The following is a 27674-nucleotide window of genomic DNA, read 5'->3' on the forward strand; positions in this document are numbered from 1 at the left end:
TGTGTTCTTATATTACTTTATTATTATTTCACTTTATTATACCTTATATTAGTATGTAGTATTGTTTTTATTCCATTTTAAATTATTACTTAAGCTTGTCCATTCAAAAGAGTTAAGCTGTTAAATTTTAGGCATTTTCTCTGTTATCATATACAATTTAGTTTTGTGAACAGGGTTAAGTTAGTGTTAATTTTACATAACAATAGTAACATGACTATTAATTTAAAATATGTATCGGCATAATAACAGTTTTAATTGAAATATAATTCAAGACAAAAAGTAAGTAAGTTCAAGCCATTAATTTGCATACATTCTGCTGCTGCTGAATTTTCTCTCAGTAACATCAGCCTTGGTCATTTATAATCAGTGAGTTAATTCTCTTTTGTCTTAAACTTTTTCAGAGTAAGTCCAAAAAGAGTGGTCCACTGAAGGCTCTGTCTTCTGTGTTTGCAACTGAAGAGAAGAGTGCTACAAAGGGAAGCTACTGTCTGAAGGAGAACTACACACCCAAAGCAGAGGAGAAACCTAAGCACAGAAAGAAAAATCGCAGCAAAGATGACATCGCAATGCTATCCAAGCGTGACAAAGTGAAGGCAAATCCATACGCAACGATCAAGATGTGGCGCCCAATTACCATGACGACGAGTGTTTCACAGGACGAGGATGTGTATAGGAACTTTTCCAACTTTGACAGTCTCAGGGAGATGTCCCTGGTGCAGGCTAGTCCACCAACAAGAGACAGAATTCAGCCTGTAGATGGTTCAAATCACATCGGTCTGACATCGGACTTGGCAAGACACAGTCATCTGGAAATGTCTGATACAGGCTCTGCTTCAGTTCCACCCAAAAGTCCATCTCCTGCACTCAGTGGGTCTCCATCGAAATTGGGAGACTACAGAACTATTAATGGAAGTATTCCTTCAGCTGATCCAGTGGCTCCTCCTAGGACAAGGAAAGGATCCGTTGTGGACAGTAGCTACTCGGTTGTGAGTGACACAGTGGTGGACTCTGTCAAGTACGTCTTGTCAAAGAAATACGGTATTGACGACTTTGAATCGGCATCGAAGGACGTCGAAAGACTTCTCGACGACATCAAAATCACCATGGAGTCGCTGCGGACTTCACGGATCGACCGTAAGCTGAGGCAGTTTGAGATCTGCAAGGAGGAGCTGATGAACCAGACCAAGCTATTCGTCAACGATGCCAAGATGCTCGTGAGCAGTGCTACTCAGACTCGTGATGAGCTCGCTGCGAACCTGCACCGCGGGATCCACTCACTCGCCAAGATCTTCCTGCACTCGCAGGCCGTCATGCTGATGATGGAGTCGCAGCACCTCGGCCAGCACCTTGGCGCCGAGGTGATCAAGGTCTCCAACGCCTTCAGGAGCACGGTCAGTGCCTCCAACGCAGCTGTGGGCAAACCGCTGCACGACCCACACATGAAGTACTTGATGCGCCAGGCCACCAACCTGGCATCTCTACTCAGCATGTTGATAAAGACTCTGAAGACGTTAGAGAGCAAGTGATCCATACTTAATTAAATAATAATCAAATAATCTGCATAAGCTCATCTACATATTAATTAGGCTATCTGCATAATGAGCTGTTGGACTGTGATATATCTTTATTTAAGCCGAGCATTGGTTGTTCTTTATCTTTCTTCTTAAGGGTAATTGGTATAATTGGGGGTTTTATGTTTTAGTTGCATATATGTAATTACTGTTTGATTTCATTACATACTGGAGTGAGAAGCGGCTCAGAGGTAGAATGCCTCAGAATCTTAGGATCAGTCCCCCTCAGTAGATCCATGTGGTTATTTCCCATTCCAATCACAGAATGGGTCCATGGAGGGTCTTCGATCTTTTGATCCAATCACCTCAGTCGAGTGCTCTACTAACAGAGCTAGAGCCCACCTTAATATCTTGTCATGTTACTGTACAAACATTCCAAGAGATGGTTGTCCAGACTACTTACCACTGCAGGTCCATAGCTAGGATTGTTTGTTTGGAGGAGGGGGTGGGGCAACTGAGTAGTTAATAGTCTAAAACTCCTTAAATGTTTAAGAAGAGAATTATCTTTAAGTTTCTATAATTGTTTCCAGATTTTTTTTGGGGTGGGGGGGGTGGGGGTGGGGAGCAACTGCCCCCCTTGCCATCCCCTGCTAGCTATGGCCCTGCACTGTTGCTGATTTTAAAATGGTGGAACCAAAGATCAATTGTTTTTTAATCCTTCAGATAAATAAATGTACAAACTGTATTTGTGACTATTTTTTTAAATATTTAAATACAGTAAAAATCACACAAGTCATATTACGAACATAGAAGCCAATCTGTATTTGATATAGCCCCAGATACAGGCAAAGATGAACTCGAGCATTAGTTTTTAACTTTGCAATAAAAATCCACATTTCTACCAACAAATTTCACTAATGGACCAAGTAATATCTAAAAGTTATGCTTTGGGGTGGGAGAAGGGTATAGGGTTGGAAGAGAACTAGAATGACTGAGAATTTTAGAGATATCTGAAAATGTATTTTTATGCATTTTGAGATGACCTTCAACAAAATATTTGTCAGTCAAGTGTTGATTAATATTGAAGCACTTTTGAAGCACACTAAAGCAAAATTTTAAACTTTTGTAATTAGTGATTAATCCTAGACACAGTGCTGTGTATACACAGTTTTTTGTCTCTACAATCTTCAGACATTTTAATATTAATTGCAATAAATGGATTGCTACAGATTGGACAAAAAAGAAATTCTGATATGAAATGGCAGTTTTTTCGTCATCTTGTATGGGTAATGCACTGCCAATGCTCAGCTTGGTGAGATGATGATATGTGTATGTATATCTTACTATATACTAATATATTCCTAAGCAATGTAACCACGATTTGTTCATCTATTAATATTGTTATTACATAATCATAAACTACACTTTGTTCATTTATTAAATATTTTTGTAGCCATTATCATGAACTATAATTACTTCATGTGTTCACTATTTTCATTAGTACATTATTATGAACTATGACTTGTTCAGGTGTTTTTCATTGTTTTTGTTACAAAGTGACCATGTCTCACTGAATTTACTAACCTACCTGTACATGTATATCTCTGACTTTCTTGAAGCTGAAACCACAAAAGAGCTCAAAAACATTGTGTACCAAATATGAATGCCATGCACTGAGGCTGTCTTTTTCTTAAATGGTACATAATTGCAATTTGAAAGACATGGATCTAAGAAATCCACATACAGCTTGTGTTAAGTTGCTTCTCTACCTGGCTCACTGGGTGTGTGTGGGTGGGTCCGGGGGATGGAGAGTGTATGACCACTACATCAACTTCTCTTTCTTTTGCTAACCACAAATACACTGTCCTGGGCCCTGTTCCATAAAGCGATCTTAGCGCTAAGATTACCTTAATTGTATATGTTAGATGTGCAGTTACGGTGATCTTAGGGCTAAGATCGCTTCGTGGAACGGGGTCCTGGACAGACAGCCCAGATAGCTGACGTGTGCACAGGACAGTGCGCTTGAACCTTAATTAGATATAAGCAAGAAACAATAAGTTGAAGTGAATGAACCTGTCTGATGTGTATCTTGTACTTGATAATTCCACAGCATTATATACATGATTACATTAGCATGTGTTATTTATGAAATTAAATTTATGAACTAACCAAAACATTTCTCAGATACATTTCTTAAATATACTGTAATGTAATAATTTATTTATTACTGGTATCGACATACAGATGTGCATATAATAATATAGAAAATGTACAGACATGGAGGTTGTCTTTTTTACTAACAAAATCCTAAAGAGTCCATAGAGATGTGATGTGATGTCATTGCTACATTTGAAATATTTATAGCATGTGATACTTGTAATGCAATCCTGTTTAAACCGAACCTTGAACAAACCGGAATTCTGTCAAAACTGGCCAAGTTTCATTGTCCCGAATTTTGTAAGTTCTAAAACATGACCCTCTAAAGACCAGATCTTGCCTAAATTGGATAAACATTAGGTGCCAGGCAATTTAGAAAGGTTTTACTGTACTATAACTATTTTAAAGCACATAATAATAAACTATATTCACACCAAGATTTCTACACGAACCAGTCTTATATAACAGATTCAGTGCCGAAGTTCATGGTAGGTATGTAAATTCCTCACTACATGAGCAACAATTACTGTCAGCCAAGTGATGTCTAATGCTGATTTTTTTTGTCAACAGACTCGCATAGACACATTATTTTCCCTCAACAGAATCACACAGACACATTATTTTCCCTCATCAGATTCCAATGAAAACATTTGAACATTATAATCATGAAAAGCAAGACGTTTGATGACATGTACATGTTGTATTCGGAACTCGGTTCCTGAATGTTTCGGAGAGAACATGCTCCCGTTCTCAAATCACACATTACCTCACAAAGTGATTTGATGAGAACACGTTCTTGGCTATTTGCGAATGCAGATTTAAATATAGGGGCATTTCCACCAAATATAAAAAACACATGCAAAATAGAATATAAACAGCTTTGTTTTTGCATTTCATGTGCCACACATACAGACTGAATACTGTCACTTTTGTATTGTTTATTCTGGTTGAAATATATTTTTGAGACTGAAAACATGTAAGAAAAGGCATATGTCTGTGTGAACTATATTGGGGTTTTGATGGAAACCATGCCTCAGTCTTTACAGTTTATTTCCATGTGTTCTGTACAAAAATTCTGAAAATGAAATGTTTTATGATTAATGATAGGAAAATACATATAAAATAACTTCCCATTGTGACACTTTAAAATCATCTCTATATACTCTTCCACATTTTACATACATCACTAGCAGTTTACAACATACGGATATTAACGAGATTGGTGCAGTGGAACAGGTTCAGGCAGTTGAAAGCTATTGCTGGGAACTCTTGTTAAAGCATTTTGCCTTATCCAAGTTTCATCTTCATTAAAAATAACATTGTGTTACTACCTTTCTGGAACATAATTATGCTATTAATATATCTTCATATCATCAGCCATATACTAATCAGTGAACATCTCGACCATGTTATTAATCTGTCATCTTTAATTCCTGTGCTTGTTCTTTGTAATCTTGTTTAATTTGTATTCCATGCAGTGTTGAAGTGTTTTGACATCAAACTTTCATTCATTCCATTTCATTTCATTTATTTTATATTTTATTCAAATTAATTCCTTGTTTTACAAAAGTGTGTTGCAAGTGCTAAGTTAAACAGCAATCATAATTCAAAGAAGACTGAAAAGGTTGTGGTGTTGTTAACTTGAAAGCATATCATTGTTAACAAAAATATTTTTGTGTGTGCATTTGTTAAGATATTTTCAGATTTTTTAAATATTATATCAGTAAAATTGCTTCAGAATTATTTGCTCACTTATGTATAAATAACAGTATACAGTCATACTGTGTGTCTGTTTTGCCTGTGTTAATAAAACAATGAAGAACGTGGTCACAACTACCATAAAAAGATACCAGTAACAATCATTGGAAATTGTTCCTGTGTGCTGTGCATTCATTGATCATATTGTTCAAGTTTCAAAGGGAGAAAACTATTGTTTATCTCAGTTTAACACAACTTGCATTTTTTCAATTGAGCTTTTTCACAATTAATGTCCTTTCAATAATTAATGCTAACACATAATTTATTCAGTAAAATAACTAATAACTAAAATATATTACAAAGGTAAGTTGCAGTTAATACTATGTATTTATGTGCAGTTTTCTTTTCTAAACAAGTTGTAAGATAAATGATATCTTAACGGACATGAATGTAGTCTATTCTGTTTCTTACATATTCTCAAAAACCAAAATAAATTTAAACATCTTTTCCAACTACAATTTAATTATGGCCGTAGCACTCGTAGTTAACTTATGCCAAGTTCAGACTACCAACTGCCAGCACAAAGTTGGCCAACTGTTCTCACAACTTCTACAACTGTCCAGTTGCTAGTCTGAGCTTTCTTACAACTCCATTGTCATTGTATAACCCATTAGTTGTTAATCAGAACACACTCATCGTAAATTGGGATTTGTGGAAATTACAAACCAACTGGTGAATTAGCCAACTTCATTGTAACAGTTGACAGTCTTCGCCTAGCATCATTCATCACAGAGCAATCAGTTTTAGGTTAACATACATCACAATGCAATCAATTTTGACCATACTTTTTTTCATTGGATGGTACATGTGTATGGCTGTGATGACTGGGTCATGACCTAACAGCAGCCAATCATATGTGTTTAAATTGATATCACACATGTGTTATTGATGTGTCTTATCATAATTAACAAATGATGTTTTCACCAACGGATGTGTAAGAAAACACTTAGGCTAATTGTTATTGGGTATTCAATTTTTTGGTAATTATTATTTTCGTGTGTGTTTGTACAAATACAGTACATTTAATCACAAAATACTGCAAGGCTAATTGTTGTTGGGTATTCAGTTTTTTTTGTAATTATTATTTTTGTGTGTGTTTGTACAAATACAGTACATTTAATCACAAAATACTGCAACTACATATTTACCTTCTGTTTATTTTATCGTTTTTTGACAAAGTTATGCTGTAATATCATAACAACAAATCTACATATCTATTATGTATGTACCCAGTGTTATAATCAAACTATCATAATAGTAAATATACCACATAATAATACCGCTGAGTGAACTGTGTATATACTTTAAACCGGATTAATATTATGATATGTTTCCTTCACAAAGACGCACCTTAGGGCATGTTCGTAACATGTAAATTTTGCAGACAAACATTGATAAGATCTGCAATGAAAATAATGCGTGTGTATAAGTTTCACAAGGTCGGGCACGGATAATGTGACAATTTATACACATGCAATTTATTTTCAGAGTTTACATACATACAGTAACACACTAAAGCTGTGTAGTTCTTTATGTTTTAGAAATCTCACTTGTCTGTAAAATGTTTGTTATATATGCACATCTCCGTCCAAGGATTAACTTTAAAATCTGAATTCACTGAAATGAATAACCACAATTTACTACTACTGTTTCTATAATGTTTGAGAGCTATTTCAGGCATAAATATGTTGTGTGAGGTCGGGTTGGGTCAGGTGGCATTGGATTTGGCTAGTGGTCAGATTTAGAAGCATGTTTCCCAATATTTTCTTCTTACCAAATTAGCCATTTGAATGTAGTGGAGTGGGTTGTCATGAGGGGTAGATTTCTTAGCCCCATCCATGTGATCATACCTGAAGCAACAATTGGTTGGGGGAGGAGGGGTGGGGGGGGAATCCTCATTTTTTTCTTGTCTTTTTTTTGGGTACATTATTGTGATATTTCACTGATTCAATTTTTAAAAGATCATGCTACAACAAATGGTGGGTGGTATATGGAGTGATCAATTTAACCTATAGTGTGAATTCCATGCAACATCTACATGTATTCCCTTTCAGACATGTTTCATCACAGCTGTTTGTTGCCTCAAGGTTAACTGTCTTATATAAAGAACAGACACATGCAGAGCTGATCAAAAAACCAAATTATAACATGACTGGTTAGTTCGGGAATTTTATATTTAAATTTGTTTTTGCTTTTTTAAGGATAAGGGAGAGTAAATATTATCAATATTAGAACATGCATGTAGCAAGCAACAAAATACAATATTATGACTGCATTGGCTTTTTATTTTTGTTTTTAGTAATCTACGCTGGAATGAGGTCACAGCTTTTTTTAATACATGTATAAATATATGAGGGTTGTAGCTATTTTTGGAGGAAGGGAGAAGGAAGGTGGTTTTTTGGGGGGTTTTTTAATGTTTTTTTTAAGTGAAATTGGGGTGCAGTTAACATCTCACATCTGATGCACATCAGCTTAAATTCATAAGCAGTATACATAGAAGAACTGGCTGTAATAAGGCTAATCTTGTTTGCTGTCATACATATGCTAAATTAGCATGTTTTTTTATGACAAAGTACAAGAGAAAATGAATGAACTGTCCCCTTTCACTAGCTGTGACATGAGGAAAAGGAAGTGACATTGTCGTGAAAAATGGAAGATGTGTAATGTCAGTAATAATCTCATTTATGCAATTAACCCTTAGACAGTAGCAAAATATTGTCCCGTGTACAGTAAATAATGATATAACACCCATATATTTAGCTGGTTTATGACACTAATGAGTGTGTTATATAAATACGGAGTGATTGACTGGTGTGATATATATGTACTGGCATTTGTAAGAGACTTTCACTCATTAACTTACAATTTAACATCAGGCTGTTTCACAATGTGAATGTGTAAGTATTTGCTCTGTAACTGTAGTAAGAAATGTAAATTCATCTTTAGGATTCTAATTAAATCAGAGGAAAAAATACTATTAAACTTAAGCCAAGATTGTTACACGAGTACCATATGTGTGCCATGCAAAATTCATGAAATATGGACTGTTGTTTTTTTTACTATTCCCAACAAGTTGTATAAATTTCATATAGCACAGACATGAGTAAGATAATGTTTTTATTTTCAGAACAGACATCAGGGAAATTTTATTTAAAAAAAAAAAAATTGTGACTGCAAAAGCTTTCAAGCACTTTGAACATGCAGAACCAAATTTACAATGCCTGTTTTTCTTAAGCACAAGTGTTAAGTATTGTAAATATATGTAGATACACGTGTTTAAGACAGTAGCAGGCTTTGTAACTTTGGCTCTCAGTGTTTGTCAATGAGCCTGTTTGTCAACTATTGTTTTTAAAAGTGAGTGTCAGTTTCACCAGTACACATCAATGTTCTGCAGATGTGTGGTATACCATCAATGTTCCGCACATGTGTTATACCATGTGTTTTATAGGATAGTTACCACACTTTTATCTTGATCCATGTAGGTGATAACTTATATAAATGTATTGTATTGTCTTGCAAGTACCAGTATGGCATTTTCTTCTTGTCAGGGATTAACTGAATTGAACATTGTTTATCACTCACAGGTTTTGGTCACAGAATTGATGAGCTAAGCTATGCATCTGATTTTGTCCAGGACAAAGATTTAGTTTATTACCATGTAGACCATCCATTAAAATATTGTTTTGCTGTAAATTGTTATTATCAGTATTTTTGTCTTTTTTTTATATATAGCTTTGATAGTTTGATTTCTCATGAACTATAAGTTATAAAATCCAGGACACTTGGGTCATAGTTGCACCTATATATCTAGGAACACAACATTTAATTTCCAATTTAAAAACCCCAAAAATAAAACAAAAATGTAAAACTTTTTTTCTTTTTTTTAAACATTGAAAAAAAGAAAGAAATTGTAATTGAAAGAGTAATTGATTACAGGACGTTTTAACAAATTTAATCAAATTACAACATAACAATGTTTTAAGAGTATGGTCTGATTTCTGTTATTTATTGGACCTAATAGTACTATTGGGTTTCCATGGGGTGGGCACCACCCATCTCCACCCTCCCCACAAGTTATGGTTCAGGAATTATTGGAACTCTTTGACAGGTTTAGATGCATGGCAGAGTGTATTATTTTCACACCAAAGCTGGTAACCTATTCTTTTTTAAGATAATAACATATAATATAATATATACACACAGATATGATTTATATCTTGCTTGTTACTATGTTGTAGTTAAATTTCTTACTTTACTGTTATGAATTAATGAAAGAGTATATTGAAAGGTTGTTGAATGTGTTCTAGACCTATTTACAAATTTGTTAAAATACTATTTATCAAGTATCTTCATCAAGAGATTGCAGAATGTGTTTTTAATGTTGACAGTATGTTGTACAACTCTCCAACAAATCAGCATTCCAATAATTATTATAAATAGCATTGGTGTTTGTTGTTTGTTTACTTTTTGCCAAGTGGAATGTTTTGGGAGTTTTTTTGTTTTGTTTTTTAAAGATGCCAAGAAGATATAACTTTAACATTCAACGAAATAAAAACTTACGTCGCACTTCATTTAAATATTTATTAAATTAAATGCCTAACCTTTACCCTAATACAAAATCATGAACATGACCACATTAAGCAACATAAATTCAACATATATGTAGTAAATAAATCTACTTCAAAATGGCAAAAACAAATACCTATTTACGACAATTAGGTCGTAAATGAAACTGGTATTGTCCTATTCGTGTGACTACAGACAGAGAAAACACGGGTTTTTTTTTGTTAAAACATCACAAATATAAAGATGATGATAATGATATGAATGGTGAAGCTGCAGTATTTCCATTTTGGTATGGGACAGTGACTACTTGACAGGGCCATGCTCCACGCTTGCTGTCAGTCAGACTATCTCAGTATCACCAGAGTACGGGTACACAGAACCTACAATGTATACTAGGTAATCATCCCTCATGTGGCAGTCATAAACTTGGGAGACAATCCATAATCGCACCCGTGAAATGGTAAAACTTGGCATGTGTACATGCTATGAAAAAAAATTCCCTCATTGCCTCGGATTTTTGAACACGAACCCAGTGCCAAGTGGAGTGTTGGTGTACTAGCTATCACTCCTAAGTGGGGTATTCATTCAATTGAGTCTTTTTGCATGCTTAAACCCACTGAACTGTGGTTAGAGACATTGTCCTGATCACACACCTTAGCTTTGTGGTGCCAGGGTGTGAACCCAATACCTTCCACTGAGGCTGGTCGAGGGGTGGGGGGGTGGTGGTGGATGTTGCCAGTAATGTTGACATAATGATTAAAAAGAGAATACTTTATGCAGTGTTTTGAGTCCTTCCCACCAAGCACCATGGGTTTGAGTGGGTACTGAGAAAGGAATATTTGCTAATGACACCTCAGCACCTTTTTAAACTACATGTATGGCTATTGTGTGTTTAACAAATTGTTATTTCAAGACTTGGTTGAGAAATAGAGACTGGTCTCGGTAGGGTTGTGATTAAGCCATAGGACAAGGTTGGTAGGTACAGGTTTCGCAGCCCGGTACCGGCTCCCATTCGGAGCACATTTTAATGACTCATTAGGTAGGTGTAAGACCACTACACTCTCTTCTCTCTCACTAACCACTAACAAACTAACCCACTGTCTTTGACAGATAGCTGAGGTGTGCCCACAACTGCATGCTTGAACCTTAATTGGATATAAGCACGAAAATAAGTTGAAATGAATGAGAGATGGAGAAAGAGAGAGGAATCCTGCTGCTGCAAAACACCCTTCTCATCCTTTCCACTGCCAATTTAGCCAATTGCAAATTTTAAAATAAAGTGGCTATAACGTTTCTTATAATTAGTCTTAGAATACCAAAATTTACTTTAAACTGGCCACTTATTTAGTAACTTTCAAGGAAATAGTCTACAATATAAAATAAATGTTTTTCCAGTGTGATCTCTGTTTTATGTGTAATTTTTCACAGACAGGTCTCTACATTAGTACTACCACCTTTGAAGAGCATATTGATTTATTAATCATCGGTTATTTGATGTCAAATATTTTATAATTTTGACATATACAGTAGTCTTAGAGAAGAAACATGCTACATTTTTACCATTGGTAGCAAGAGATCTTTTATATGCACCATCCCACAGACATGATGGCACATATCACAGCTTTTGATATACCAGTTTGGTGCACTGGCTGGAATGAGAAATAGGGCACATTAACCAACCGTACATCAAGAGAGCGCTTTAATACTGGGCTATATCACACCCCTATGAGATATGGGACAAGAAAGAAACAAGTCCACCAACCAAAGTTTGTTTTATTTAACGACACCACTAGAGCACATTGATTAATTGATCATCGGCCATTGGATGTCAAACAGTTGGTAATTATGACTCGTCATCGAAGGAAACGCGCTACATGTTTCCTAATGCAGCAAGAGATCTTTTATATGCACTTTCCCACAGACAGGATAGCACATACCATGTCATCAACCAAAGACAATTGATTATGCTACCTTAGGTGAATATTCTTCACACACTGTCCAAAAGAATGCCTTATCTATACTCTATCCTCCACCTATCCATAGGTTTTGTCTCTGTCTGTCCATCTGTCTGTGGGACTGCCACATACAGTTTCCAGCATTTTATTTTTTTTGCAATGCCTCAAGATACTGAGCTGAAATTTTGGGTATAGCTTTATCGTGTAGAGTTGCAAAGTTATAGCCCTTGAACTTGGGAGATAACAAAAATGTGTTTGGCCTTATAGAGTACACATATTTCTTTGGTCCAATCAAAAACGGGTTAATACTGGTTAAATGTTTATATGGAGAGAGAAAAATTGTCATAGTGAACTTTTACTTGCCAAGGGGAGGGAGGTAGCCCAGTGGTAAATCATTTGTTTGATGTGCGGTTGGTCTGGGATCGATCCCCATTGGTGGGCCCATTTGACTATTTCTCGCTCCACCCAGTACACCACGACTGGTATATCCAGTTTTAATAGTTTCCACTTCAAAGCTGTCTGCCATAAACTGATCACAGTGTAACAGAAGACTACGTGTGCGGATATATTTCCAGACTTTGGTCAACCAAATGACAAGACTTCAACTATCTGGGCTCTGTCCAGGACAGTAGGTTAGCTGTTAGTTGTTAGTGGTTAGTGAGAGAGCAGAGGGTGTAATGGTCTTACACCTTCCCATTGAGTCCTAAGAACTTGCTCTGGGTGGGAGACGGTACTGGGAGGCGAACCCTGTACCTACCAGCCTGTAGTCTGATGGCTTAACCACTGCACCACCAAGGCCGGTACAACAGCACCATCTTTGGTGTGACCAGCATTTATTCAGCAACTAATTAATGACACATGTATACACTGTGATCTGTGGCCACCTGCAGTTGGGCACCAAAGCTACACTGGCCAATGAATTTGATTGTTCTGTGAATAGTTTAAATTTATTTAACTAGTGCCTCACCCTGGTGGGAATTTTGCACCCTCACAAATTCTGTTTGAAAAATTAAAACAAAAAATCTCTATAATGAAGAAGAAGGAAATGTTTTATTTAATGATGCACTCAACACATTTTATTTACAGTTTTATGGCGTCAGACATATGGTTAAGGACCACACATATATTGAGAAAGGAAACCCACTGCCACCACTTCATGGGCTACTCTTTTTGATTAGCAGCAAGGGATCTTTTATATACACCATCCAACAGACAGAATAGTACATACCACAGCCTTTGTGACACCAGTTGTGGAGCACTGGCTGGAACAAGAAATAGCCCAATGGGTCCATGAACGGGGATCGATCCTAGACCGACCGCACATCAAGTGAACCTGCTACCACTCTCTATAATGAAAGTCAGCCTTGGCTTCTGGCATCACAGTAGTTTTTTCTTTAATTCACACCCTGCAAACTTTCCTGAAATACACACCACTTTATTTGTCCATTCTAGCTGATATTCCAAAAGCTGTGGTGTGTGTCATATGTTTGAAGAAAAGTTAACCCACAACATAAAATGTTTGTATGTGCTCATTTCCCCCCAAAATATTGTTATAGTTGCAAATTTCCGTATACTAGCATTTGTATACAAAAGAAAATCCTCCCCACCTATCAGTTTGCTTTTAACATATAATAGAAAGCAAGCATTGTTTTACCTAATATAAAGGACACCCTTCTGAACGTGGTGCAATAAATAGAGAATAACTAGTTAGTAACATCCTGGCTTTATCCTGTGAAGGTACAAATGGGAAATTCTGCGAGGCTCTGCAGGATATAGCTGATATTTAAAAAACCCTAACATTATTGTATTAGTAATTGAATCTGATTAAACTGTAAAATAATGACAACAAAATAAAACAATATTTTAAAAATGTTGCAATTTAGTATGATCCCCACCACCCCTAAAAATCATAAAAAAAGAAAAATATATATCGTCCCTGGGTGGGCTCGAACCACCAACCTTTCGGTTAACAGCCGAACGCGCTAACCGATTGCGCCACAGAGACAGACCATACTGACCGGTAAAAATATCGGCTATAGTAGACAATAGCTTGTCCTACATTGTAACACAACTTTTTGACCAATGATAAATGTGTTTGAACGTGGCAATGCTTTTAGTCAAATATCTGCAAACTATTTTTCTTAAAAGGTTTACGAGCTGTGTATCGTTAAAATCATGAAGTTTACTAGTATTTAGATGTATGTACAGAAGCATGGAGAAACCTAGCTAGTACACGGGGTAGTTCATAAAAATAAACTCGAATGTAAATGCACATTTACATTACTGAAATTACTCGGAACGGCTCTGTTTGCGAATGGAAATTCAAAATGTCGTCGGCTCTATAAACTCAGTAATGTGCATTTACATTCGAGTTTATTTTTATGAACTAGTACACGGGGTACATTTCTAAAAAAAACCCACACTTACTACATCCCTCTGGACTAACTTCACACTAAGTAAGAGAGACCAGTTTCAGTGGGCATTATAATTAAATTATAGCATTCGCATGATTCGGTTAAAGCCCATTATAGTCGGTGAAGGCGGACGTAGAATGAAACTGGTTTAATATGCATTCTGAACTAAGTGAAAGGCAGGGAATGAATGTTTAACATTTACCGTATATCTTCGCCTATAAGTTCAATTATGCCTTGTATGTTAATTTGACAAATTCATTCTTATAACTTTTTTTTTTGCCTGTAGAAGTGAACGTTTTTAGTTACTAGTATAAAATATGTCATGAAAAGACAGGCCAAGACAGCACTTCACTAAAACTAAAATAGCCATCACTAATCAAAAAAACCCCTGTAAACTGTTGCCTAGCTGTGTATTCTGAAATCTGGTCACTGGCATTAATCGCGGGACTTAAAGGCTGATAGGTGCTGGGTTCGCGGCTCACTAACCACTGGTTCACTCTCATGTACAGACAGTCTGTACTCGGGGCAGCGTGCTTGGACTTTCATTGGACGCATAAAAATGACTATAAATGAATTCTTTCATGGGCGTAGATGGGATCTGCCTGTTGATCGTGCCAACTAGGGGGCAAAATGGCATTTTAGCCTCTTTTAGTGGTGTAACCCACGCTCATTTTGCATCTTATACTCTTTCATTCGTACACTGATGTTTAATAGCCATTTTCTCAATGCTCAGTTAAGTTATAGCACGATTATTGTATCGTCGGATAGCTACATGCAATAGCGGTCCAATGAGTATAACCATTTGACCCATAATGCTTTCTTTAAGTTCAAACACGCTAGAAAAGAAACCCCTTAAATTTCAAACAGATTTCTTCAAATTATATGATATGGATTTGTTATCAATATATTAATATTTCTTAGTTAGGCCAATGTATTCACATTAAAATGCATATCTGTTTTGAAGGTATACATCGCAATGCAACGTCTTTAGACGTAAAAAAATTTACGCACGTACACGAGAACCGGCTAATAAAATGTGGCATTTGTGTATTAATGTTTATGCATATGCATTGGCTGTCGTTCAGTTAAGTCTGGCATCATGCAAGTGGTATCGATTTACAAATCTTTATCATCGTCATGCATTCTTTAAGTACAAACACACTAGAAAATAAACCCGACTCCTTAAATTTCAAATATATTTCTTCAAAAAGTCTCGTTTTAAGTTATTTGATATTAAAATTATAAATTCTGTCTGGTATATTAATATTTCTTAGTTAGGCTAATGTATCCACAGTAAAATACGTTACTATTTTGAAGGTATACATCGCAATCCAGCGTGTATTGACGTAAAGATGTTTATATATACCCATATGAGAACCCACGTCAGTTGGATTCTTGTAAACATCATACCAGTGGCAGATCCAGAAAATCCATTTAGAGGAGGCCCCATTGACATGAGGTGGAATGCCAAGGGAACTTTGGGGGAGGTTTGGAGGGGGATCGTAAAAAAAAAAAAAAAATATATATTATAAAAGTATAACTATTGCCAAATGTGTGTGGGGGGGGGGGATGCTGCCCCCCCCCCCCCAGATCCGCCTCTGCATACACTACCAAACAGTGAATTAATCCCAATTCCTACATTTGATCATCAAAAGCATGGATATCATCAACAATGTTACCAAAACTTCACTAAAGCAAAGAATATCGGAAACCCAAAAGCAGATGTTTCATCATCTGGCGCCAATAGCTCGCATCATCTTCGGTTTCATACTCACGCAACCTCATCACGAGCTTTATTTGTAGAAACATGTGGAATTTGTGACAAAAACATCATGAGTGTAAAATAAAAAACCAAAACAATATCCAATTGCTCTTGTTACCAAAACAGCTGAAAATACTTTTAAAAGAGCTGCTGAATTGCATGATGGCCATGATATGCTCACTAAAATAGAACCGAGGACCTAATTTCCAGGGAGATTTCGTAAGCATGAAGCATATTACAAAACCTATACTCGAACCACACTGGAAGAGAAACACTGGAACCCAAACGATGATACTGATAATATATATATATATATATATATATATATATATATATATATATATATATATATATATATATATATATATATATATACACACTAGTATTTCATATTTTAAAAAACGGTCGTGCGTCTGAGAAGTAATGGTTATGGAATCGAGTTAACGGCATTTCACCGTCTCAGACTCTTGTTTCACTATGTTGTAACTTTGGTCTAATCAATATTTATATATGATATATATAAACAGATGACCTTTCCTTACATTATACAACTGAAGTAATGATTGGTCAACATGAACATGTTGAGAAAAATTACAAGATGTGCATTTAGTGTTGAAAACAAGTAAAACTGTTGTATTCTTAACCTGTCGAAATGTAAATATTTGTATATAAATCAGAGCTAGAGAAACAAGAAGAATAAAGGAGAAGGTGGACAGTTTTATTGGTCAAAACATTTGCTTTCAGCAATGAAATGTTGGATTGCTTTGAAGATATTAATTATATATTAATGTGTTGATATTTAAATGTATATGATCTATATGATTTAACCTGGATGTTGTAACTTTATTTCGATGTGTTACAGGTTTGTAGATTAACTAAACTTGCTGTCCATTTGTACGGGTTGAAACTAGGTTCTGCGACTTTAATCAGGTTAGTGGGTAAGTTGTTAGTGGTTAGTGAGAGAGAAGTCGTTGTAGTGGTCTTACACCTACCCGATGAGTCGTTAAATTCACTCTTGGTGGGAGTCGGTGTAACGAACCCAGTACCTACCATCCTTAAGTCCGGTGGCTTAGCCAGAATATCACCGAGGCCGGTGTCCCCAATGTCAAATTCCTTCGTTCTTAATTTGCTATCCTTGATATATATATATATATATCAAGGATGGTTGTCAACGGTATCTACATCTATTGACAATAGTATTGTCTAAAGTAGCTGACATTTCAGTCGGTGAGCTTGACAGGTCTCTGTGGCGCAATCGGTTAGCGCGTTCGGCTGTTAACCGAAAGGTTGGTGGGTCGAGCCCACCCAGGGACGAATGACTAATATTTTGTTTTTTGTTTTGTGGTTTTGGATACTTTTACTAATATAAGAAGAAAGTAGGCCTAACCCAAATCTTTAGCCTTGTCGGATGTTTTTGAAAGGAAATTTATTTTCATGATGAAACAATGTTAATTTTATTTCACGTTTCTGCCTTATCGATGAACCATCTGATGTACCCATCTGTTGTCCGGACAATTTTGAATTATTAGGGTGATCAGAGATGCAATTTCAGGGCAATTTAGTGTTACATATTGTGTTGTGCATGATGAATTAAAAACAAGTCTCCAAAAAGTATTTTAAAAGGGCACTTCAAACTAGCGGGGGTGGGGCTAATGCGACCCCTGCGATCCTTTCTGGATCCGCCTCTGATGCCTACGCATCCCACCTCCAACTTCAACGGTCTTGATAAACAAACAATCAAATAAACAAACAAATAAACATTTACCTCTAATGAAATATCCATCCGACACAGAACAGCAGCACAGCAGTTATCAGTCGTTATTGCTACATTAAAGATGCATTTGGAACCATGCACAGATATGTTAAATTCATACACATTAAATATGCTTATAAATGTCAAACAGCGATTCTGATCGTACATTTCTCAAGTTAAACTGTATTCTTAAGAATGTACGTAGTATCGCTTTGACATCAATAATCATATTGAAACGTCAAAGCATTGTTGACGTCACGTCAAAGGATTATTGTCGCTTTAGGGCCGTACCCTGATCAAAATCCTGAGATTCTTAGGGGGGCAACTGCTCCCCCTGCCCCCGGAGGGTACGGCCCTGCGTTTTTATGGCAACCTTTCCGGCAAATTTCTTAACTTAACGGCAAAGGTCGAAATGCTATTGATATACGCCCCCCTCCCCCTCCTGGATCCGCACCTAACATAGAATAACGGTAGCGCAGGTCTATGTATAGTAATAATCCATTGTTCATTAACGGCAGGATTGATGATATAAACAATATAAAAAGTTAAAGTTAAAAGTTATAATTTGTTTTGTATAACGACACCACTAGAGCACATTGATCAGCTATTGGATGTCAAACATTTTGTAATTCCGACATATCTTAAAGAGGAAACCCGCTACATTTTTCCATTATTCCTTTTTTTAACTGTTTATTATTTTCTTGACCATTCCCTTGTTGACAAATATCAACCCACGCAAAGGGAGAAGATATGGGTTGTTACAGTAATTATATAAACAATTTATACACACATGATGTAGTTACTACTTTATAGAAAGAATTATTAAAATATAATGTATTCACAAGGACCTGGATTTTAACAAGTATCTAGAGTGAATGAAAGTATATAATGTTATATGAGAATGAGAGAGAGAGAGAGAGAGAGAGAGAGAGAGAGAGAGAGAGAGAGAGAGAGAGAGAGAGAGAGAGAGAGAGAGAGAGAGAGAGACACACACACACACACACACAGACAGACAGACAGACAGACACACACAGACACACACACATAAACAGATAGACAGACAGACAGACAGGCAGACACACAGACAGACACACAGACAGACAGACAGACAGACACACAGACAGACAGACAGACAGACACACACACACACACACACACAGGGTGGTGCATTTGTATTGATTAAAGGTTTCATGATATACACCGAGAAACACTGGCGTAGTCAGGGGATGGCGAAGAGGCCATGCGCTCCACCCTATCACACCTCTTCGCCACCCCACACTACCTTTTCTACTTGCCCGTCTCCCCATAGCACGACTCGTATATAATGTGCCCCTCCCCCCATATAAAATCCCGACTACGTCAAGACAGAAAACATAATTTAAGACCCCCCCCCCCCCCCCCCCCCCCCAAATGTGTTTCTACCATGACTTGTCATAAAATAAAATGTTCTTACCCAGATCCAATGTGAAGCATGGCGGTAAAGTTCATGTTATCTGAGTGTATTTTAAAGGGACATTCTTGAGTTTGCTGTAATGTTTAGGATGTTATAGACTAATAGAGACTTTTTTGACGACTGCATAAAATATTAGTGGCTGTATATTAAACGTGTTTTTGATCGTTCTAGTATATGTTCTAGGTTAAATTTCATTTTATTTCCTTTTTTATATACGTACGAAATTATTTGAAGACAAAATCCAGTTTGGGCTTCGTACAAATATTAAGACGACCTGAAACACATTGAATATACAGACACTGATATTCTAAACAAGAAAATATATTTAATATGTAAGTTTAATCGTAGAAATATTTTATTAGTCGGAAACATCTTACAATGCAGCAAACTCGGGAATGTCTCTTTAAGTAACAAAAACACAAATAATGATAGCAGTGTTCAAGTTTTTAATGGCGTTAATAACACAGTTTTGACAGTACTGAATTTGAGGCAAAATGGGAGCCACAGTAACCAAAATGTTGAACATTCTACGATCAGCTATAATTCACCAATTCTCTCAGACAACGTTCATTGTTTCTCATAATGACAATCCAAGTCCAAAAGCTAAAGGATTTTTTGTTAACAAAACCACTAGAGCCAATGGATTTATTAATCATCGGCTATCGGATATAAAACATTTGGTAATGTTAACAAATAGAGAGGAAACCCGCTACATTTTCTCATTGGTAGCAAAGGATATTTTATATGTACAATCACACACACAGGAGAGCACATACCACGGCCTTTATATCAGTCGTGATGCACTGGCTGGAACAAGAATAACTCAATGGGTCCAACGACGGGAATCGATCCTAGATCGACCGCACATCAGGCGAGAGCTAAATACCACTGTGTTACATCCCGCCCGCCCAGTACAAAACAAATCAATAGCGAGGGGAACCGCCACGTTCCCGAATAACGGCCTTTAACCTTCTCGTTTCCTTGGCAAGTCGTTTGATATGAGGTAACTGCTGCCACTAGCGATGCAATGCAGCCCCCAAGGCTACCAGAACATCATGTAGATGAAAAACCTTTCTAGGGATAAGTGAAACAAAACTTGCATTTTTATCGAAAGGTAAATCGGTGTCCTTTATTATTTCAAGGGATGCTTAATTAATTTATAAGTGTATAGTTTCCATAACCAATTCAACATATTCTTTATGATCAAGTTCCTCTTTTAATTTTATATTATTATTTATCATTTTGAGATATCGTGCTTTATAGTCTTGAGTTATTAAATCATGCTTTAATTTTAAAATAATATTGTGTATTTAAATGTTTTAACAACATTTCTCCAGGATCAGGCAATGCTATTACAAAAATGTGCTATTTTATGTATTATTAATGGGTGTTTTGTTATAACATTATTCTCCCTATGACTGTTGGTTTTTAAAAAATACCATAATTTCATGGCGTTTTGAAGTTCTTGTAGTTTAGATTCATAATTAAGTACAATGATTTGTTTTAAATTAACTGAAATGTGTTGCGTCCCAGTTTAATTTCCATGATATATTGTGATAAACAACTTTAGCAAATTTTTGGTTTCCAATCCATAAAATATTATTTGGATTTAGAATAATTTATGTATATAACCTACATACTCTGAGTTTAAGCCTGAAATATATTCATAGTAGTCTAATTACGTTAGCGTACGTTTGAAAGGACTTGGTAGACTCATCTAAAGTGAAACACGTGTCGTCAGCATATTGCGATATTAACTATTTTTGGGATCATGTCTATGTTCCCTCAACTAACGCGAACCTTGACCCTAGCCGAGGGAACATAGAGCTGATCCCCTATTTCTTATTTTATACCTTTAATAGTTTGATAAAAATGCAAGTTCTGTTTGAATTATTCCTAGAAAGGGTTTTCATCTACATCTCAGGGCTGCATTGCATCACTAGTGGCAGCAGTTACCTCGTATCAAACGACTCAGCATATTGCAATATTAACTATTTTTCACTATTTATTTTATAGTTGGGTTATTACTACTAATAATTGAATTTCAGCACTCATAATAAATATGTATAGTGATAGTAGGTCGCCTCGCCTGCATCCCCATTTCAAACTGATTGATTCAGATAAAAATCATTTTGTAAACTTCTTGACATAGAATTATTTTAAAACGCTTTGACCCAATCGTTCATAGACAGACATTTAAAATACTAAGTGGGTTTTTTTGGTGTTTTTTATAAATGATCACGAATCAAATACTTTTTTTTAAAGTATATAAGTAGTAATAATCCAGAAATGTTATTTAGTTCAACACATTGCATAATACACTATATAATTTTATATTAGTCTTGTTTTCTCCACTATACCTTCCTTTTACAAAACCAGTTTGCTCGATATGTATTATTTTTTCCCCAGGATCTGTTTTATTCTGTTAACGATGCACAATGAAAGCATTTTATAAATGCAGTTTATCAGAGTGACAAAACCGTATTCCGTAATCAAATTCGTATCTCTGCTGCACAGAGCAGAGTCGAAAGGATATTTTAGCAAAATTAAGATTACTTTCCATGATCCACTATCAGGTGCTCATCCTTAGGAGGACCGCCACTTCCCTAGGATATCCGTAACAGGGTGTGTCATCCCTAACCTCCTACACAACCTGTAGGAGGACTGCCATTCCCAAGACAAGCATAGAAAATCCAGACTTACACAGGATAGAGCTCAGTGGAATATATATACAGCTGTGATGGCATAGTCTTATGAATCACTGTGAAACAGTGATGATATCAGGTGTTCGCGAAAGTTGAGCATATTCTGCTCCACCGGTGGCACCCGATCCACCAAGTCCATAAATGAAACGTTATTATGTACAAGATTTTCACCCAAAAGATGCAAAGCATGTACAAGCTTAAGATCAAAATAGGGTATTGCATCAGATATCGTTTTAGTCCGTGATGCGTCATATCATTAAATGGCCCCAGGAGTCTTGTGATACCCTGATCAAACAACTTCTCTACTAGAACGACATGTCGGTCTCTAAAATTCTTAAATTCCATGTTGCAAATAGTGTTAGTGTTCCCCTTTAGCCATTTTGCTCGTAAAGGAATATTGAGTTTCTCTCTTTTAATACCATTAATTAGTACATCTCAGATGATCTTTTACAATGTTTTTATTTTGTTCACATAGTTTAATTTCTAATTCGTTTTTTGTTTTATTTTTGAAAGCCAAATACGAAATTGTCTACCCTCAAATTTTCATAAATAATGTTTCAAGAAACAGTTGGTTATTTATTATAAATTCCACAATTGATTAAAAAAAAATTACACTATACACTGACACAGCATACTGGCATTCTATTTACCAAACCGGCCTCGGTGGCGTCGTGGTTAGGCCATCGGTCAACAGGTTGGTAGGTACTGGGTTCGGATCCCAGTCGAGGCATGATATTTTTAATCCAGATACCGACTCCAAACCCTGAGTGAGTGCTCCGCAAGGCTCAATGGGTAGATGTAAACCACTTGCACCGACCAGTGATCCATAACTGGTTCAACAAAGGCCATGGTTTGTGCTATCCTGCCTGTGGGAAGCGCAAATAAAAGATCCCTTGCTGCTAATCGGAAAGAGTAGCCCATGAAGTGGCGACAGCGAGTTTCCTCTCAAAATCTGTGTGGTCCTTAACCATATGTCTGACGCCATATAATCGTAAATAAAATGTGTTGAGTGCGTCGTTAAATAAAACATTTCTTTCTTTCTTTCTATTTACCAAATAATCTAAAAAATAAAAATAAAAACAACAAAAATTATTCGTCACTGGGTGGACTCGAACCACCAACCTTTCGGTTAACAGCCGAACGCGCTAACCGATTGCGCCACAGAGACTGAATGGTAGTGGTTATTAATAACATCGACTACTCTAGGTATAGTAGTACGAGGTCACACATCTGTAGTGATATGATTACATTCATTTCAACTTATTTTCGTGATTATTCTCGGAACCGGCGTGACGTCACACGGCCTAGTTACCGATCATACGGGTCTTTGGGGGTGAAGCAAAGCCTTAGTGATTACTGGTTTACATAGAATAAAGTTATCATATTAACTTTTTACATGCCTTACATATTGTCATTTATTTTCTGTAGCTAACACATAGTTGCAGTATGTCTTATGAGTATTATAACAGCTTGGGTTGCCATATAAGAGAAACGAACAACGGGAATCTGAATTAGTATAATCTATATTTAGTACCGATGTGTTTCCGTGTACTTTGAATGTCGAGGGTACGGCAGGTTGGGCAGAATATAATTTTTGTTGATGCAATTTTCAGGTAATGTTAATTATAAATTTTAACAATTTTGAAATAATAAGATAATTATTAATATAATAATTATGATGTGGGCTACAAAATATATAATTTGTATTTATAATAAAATTTGTATGCATGATTAAGTTAATTATTTTTATGATTTAATAATTGTTTTATTTCCAAATAGTATGTAATAATTAAACAATAGCAAAGTTGTTACTTTACAACTTCAAAATTACAATAGTATTATTCTCATATCTTATTATATAGATGTAATGGCAACAGTATAATGTTCCACTGAATACATTCTTTTATTCTTAAAACAAAATACAGTTTCTTGAAATAATGAAATGCTTTTGTTTTTACAGATTGCAAAATTACCACATGATGTTGCCCTTCCTTACCGGTTGAATGTAGGCAAAAAGAAAATAGCAATAATAAAATATAGCCATCCTCAGACCTTGACATCTAGGGGGAGCAATATCTCTCTCTACTTACCCATCACAACTGAGATTAGTTCAAGGAGAATAATATTTAGTTCCCTTTGGCATGTGAATTTATATATATGTAGTATCAATATGGTAATATTTTAAATTGCCCCTCCCCCCATAAACTACGTTAGGGAGCAAATAATCAGTTCCCTCGGTTATTTTCATGTCGAGGTCTACAACCTAATAAAACAAGTGTTACCTCGTCTAACAAACATGCAAATGTTTTAATAATAGGGTTTAACCTGGTATATTTAGTAATAAAACACAAAAACTTACCTGAGTAAATAATGGTTAATACATATATAATAATGGTGTTGTTTTATATCTAGTCACAATGGATATTGCAGATATTTTCTTATGCTGTATTGGAATTGTTATTGCAATTCAATTTAAGTAATATCTACAAAACTAATTTTTAATAGTATACAGCTGGAGAAAGGAGCCAAATATCATGGTTGTTAATAAACTAATCTCTATCGGTATGCCTTCTACTAGACTACACATATTTAACCTAAGTTGCTTTTAACCCGGGTTAAATTACCTCATGTAGATGCACGTATGTAGCATATTCAAGGAAAATATATGAATGAGATGGTTAAATGCTATATTCTCCATGTCAAACAGTGTTTTCAAAATGAAAAACAAATATCAGATATGGCAGTTGACCATTCATTTTATTGCAGGTAATTCCTAAAGCAGATTACACACACAAACACACACACACACACACATACACACACACACACACTGAACTGTAGAATACCATGAAACTACATATATATGTAAAAAGGTATGTCCTCTAACTTGAACAAGCAAAATCTACAAATGTACCACAACCACCAAATTACATTGATCCACAATAGAATAGATTTTAATGTATTTTTAGATTTATGTGTACATGTATGTATGTAGGTGTGTGTGTGTGTGTATATATATATATATATATATATATATATATATATATATATATATATATATATATATATATTATCTATCTATCTATCTATATATATATATATATATATATATATATATATATATATATATATATATATATATATAATCTATTGTATGTATGTATGTATATATATAGAGAGATATATACTGAAACAAAGGCACACACATTATTTACCCTCTGCACCAAAGTAAATACTAGAGACACTGAGAGCTCAGAGAGAGAGGGGGGGGGGGGGGGGGGGGGAGGGGGAACTACCTATATTTTCTTACCGCAGGCCTGCTACAGACACATTTGCAAAAATAATAATTAAAGTTTAAACAAGAATTTAGGCCTATATTATAATTATTATATGTGTGTAATTTAGCAGTATAAACTTTTATTTTAAAATTTAAAAAATAAATAAGATGTAGTAGCTGTAATATGGCAAAATAAATACAAGTATAGATAATATCCAAGAAACTAAGATTAAATGAAAAATAAAGACCACACAAATGTAATGATAGAGGAATATACTGTTTATTCAAGAACTGGATGCATCGTTTTGTGGGTGGGGGGGGGGGTGGGTGGGGGGGTCATGGAAGACGATGGAATTGTGCATTTTATTTACAGTATAATGTGGGATTTTTATCACTGCACATGCTTTAACCATTTTGTTTGCTAAATTAATCTCTGTTGGTGTCAACAAGCAACAACATTAAAGTCAACGTAGTCACATTCTGTGAGGGAAGCCATGGAATTCCATCAGGTTTGTCGTTTTAATGACCCTACCCACAAGCGGCGCCTAGTCTCTTCTTTTGCAAATTTGTAAAACGATATTTTTTTTAACATCACGTTATGGTTTATGCAGCCAACTGCACAACATGTTTTAGGCATCGTGACTGTTAACTGTTATAAATGATCGACCAAAGTTGCCTCATTTTACTATCAAACCATACGTAACTAAGGAGAAGCTTCACCGCGTCACGTGATAAACAATGGCGGCCAGGGGTCGAAGTACCCGTATGTTCGGTTCCGAGAATAGCCAATTAAGGTTCTACCACGCTGTCCTGGGCACCCAACTCAGCTATCTGGACTGTCTGTTCAGGACAGTGGGTTAGTTGTTAGTTGGTTAGTGAGAGAGAAGAGGGTGTAGTGGCCTTACACCTAGTGACCTACCTTATTAAGAACTCGCTCTGGGTTGGGCTTGCGATCCCTGTACCTAGTAACCTACCAGCCTGTAGCCGATGGCTTAACCACTGCGCCACCGAGGCCGGTTATGATTACAACATTGTTTTTTGTTTCTTTTACACGCACAGCACAGGGGCGTAGGGTCCGGTGGGTTCGACCCCCCCCCCCCCCCCCCCCCCGAAGCAAATGGTCCGCTTTCAGAACTAAAACATACAGCTTTATACATATGGAGTATCTGGTGGTGCAAAAACAAAATAGAAAAGGTCCACTTGGTTCATATTCGACCCCCCCCCCCCCCCCCCCCGATCCAGCTCACGCTACGCCACTGCAGCATCGCAGTCGGCTCAACACTTCATAAACAAACACGCAATAGATTTAACAATTAATTAATTAATGTCCCTCGAGAACAAAGGAGAATACTTTTAAAGATAATATACTAGTAATAATACTGTGTAGAAAATAATTCCACAAACTAATCCATTAGCCACAGTTTCGCAGCCTTCGGTTAATCTTCAGGTTGCACAGCTCACACCGTCAGTGGCGGATCCAGAAAATCCAGGGGGGGGGGGGCAATAACATGAAGTGGAATGCCAAGGGAACTTTGGGGGAGCTTTGGGTGCGTGTGTGTAAAAATTAATATTTAATAAAATTATAACTGTCGTAAAATTTAGGAGGGGGCCGGACCCCTGGTCCCTCCCTAGATCCGCTTCTGACTGTAGTTCTCTTATTTTGGTTAGCTGTCCGTATTTACATATAATACCACACTCCTTAACCGGGCGTTTAATCAATTGTGACTATAAGTGTACGAGACAAGGGGGTAAAAACCTTAAATTCGGGCAAAAATGACAGATATTCGGGGGAAATAGGCTAACCTGAGACCTTTTTACCATATATTTACACCATTCTACACTCAAAATTAATTGTAATCTATGTCCGTTCGAGTACATGTTCACAGGACTGGAATGCAATACATTGGCATAATTTGGCATCCATGTTCAGCACTGGAATTAAGATTCATAACGCTATTTTACTTTATTCCTTAGTCTCATTATCATCTATTGTCGGGTACTCGGGTCCGGGTCGAGTTTGACCCTCGAGTACTCGAGTCCAGTATTTTACTTTATTCCTTAGTCTCATTTTCATCTATTGTCGGGTACTCGGGTCCGGGTCGAGTTTGACCCTCGAGTACTCGAGTCCAGTATTTTGGACTCGTGGCGGCCCTACTACAAATACAGGTGTGATCTATGTAGATTTAAAATAGCAATTTTCTTAAACACAAAACGTCACACACACAATTGGAATTAAATACATTTATTTGTGAAGCACTTAGAGCACGAGAAGTATTCTGTAATGGTTAAAAAAAAAACCCAACAAAAAACCCCAACCCCCCCAAAAAACAACCAACAAAAAAACAACAACAAAAAAACAACAA

At 36.2% G+C, this 27674-nt stretch overlaps 1 protein-coding gene and 3 non-coding genes across 5 annotated transcripts in view; 2 read left to right on the forward strand and 2 right to left on the reverse strand.

Moving 5' to 3' along the window:
* The window catches only part of LOC121374154, a 251009-nt gene extending 241143 nt beyond the window's left edge, over positions 1 to 9866 (forward strand). For both annotated transcript variants that reach the window (XM_041501121.1, XM_041501122.1), the window contains one exon: positions 402 to 9866. In XM_041501121.1, the coding sequence (XP_041357055.1) occupies positions 402 to 1526 (1125 nt within the window). In that variant the 3' untranslated portion in view covers positions 1527 to 9866. The remainder of the gene's footprint in view (positions 1 to 401) is intronic.
* Positions 9867 to 13878: 4012 nt separating this feature from the next.
* Positions 13879 to 13952, reverse strand: Trnan-guu. The gene has a single exon. It is a non-coding gene; the product is annotated as a tRNA-Asn (tRNA).
* A 3411-nt stretch (positions 13953 to 17363) lies between these two features.
* Positions 17364 to 17437, forward strand: Trnan-guu. Its single transcript has one exon. It is a non-coding gene; the product is annotated as a tRNA-Asn (tRNA).
* Positions 17438 to 23128: 5691 nt separating this feature from the next.
* Positions 23129 to 23202, reverse strand: Trnan-guu. The gene has a single exon. It is a non-coding gene; the product is annotated as a tRNA-Asn (tRNA).
* Between the last annotated feature and the right edge of the window lie 4472 nt (positions 23203 to 27674).

Source organism: Gigantopelta aegis, chromosome 6, assembly GCF_016097555.1.
Source record: "Gigantopelta aegis isolate Gae_Host chromosome 6, Gae_host_genome, whole genome shotgun sequence".
Taxonomy (NCBI): domain Eukaryota; kingdom Metazoa; phylum Mollusca; class Gastropoda; order Neomphalida; family Peltospiridae; genus Gigantopelta; species Gigantopelta aegis.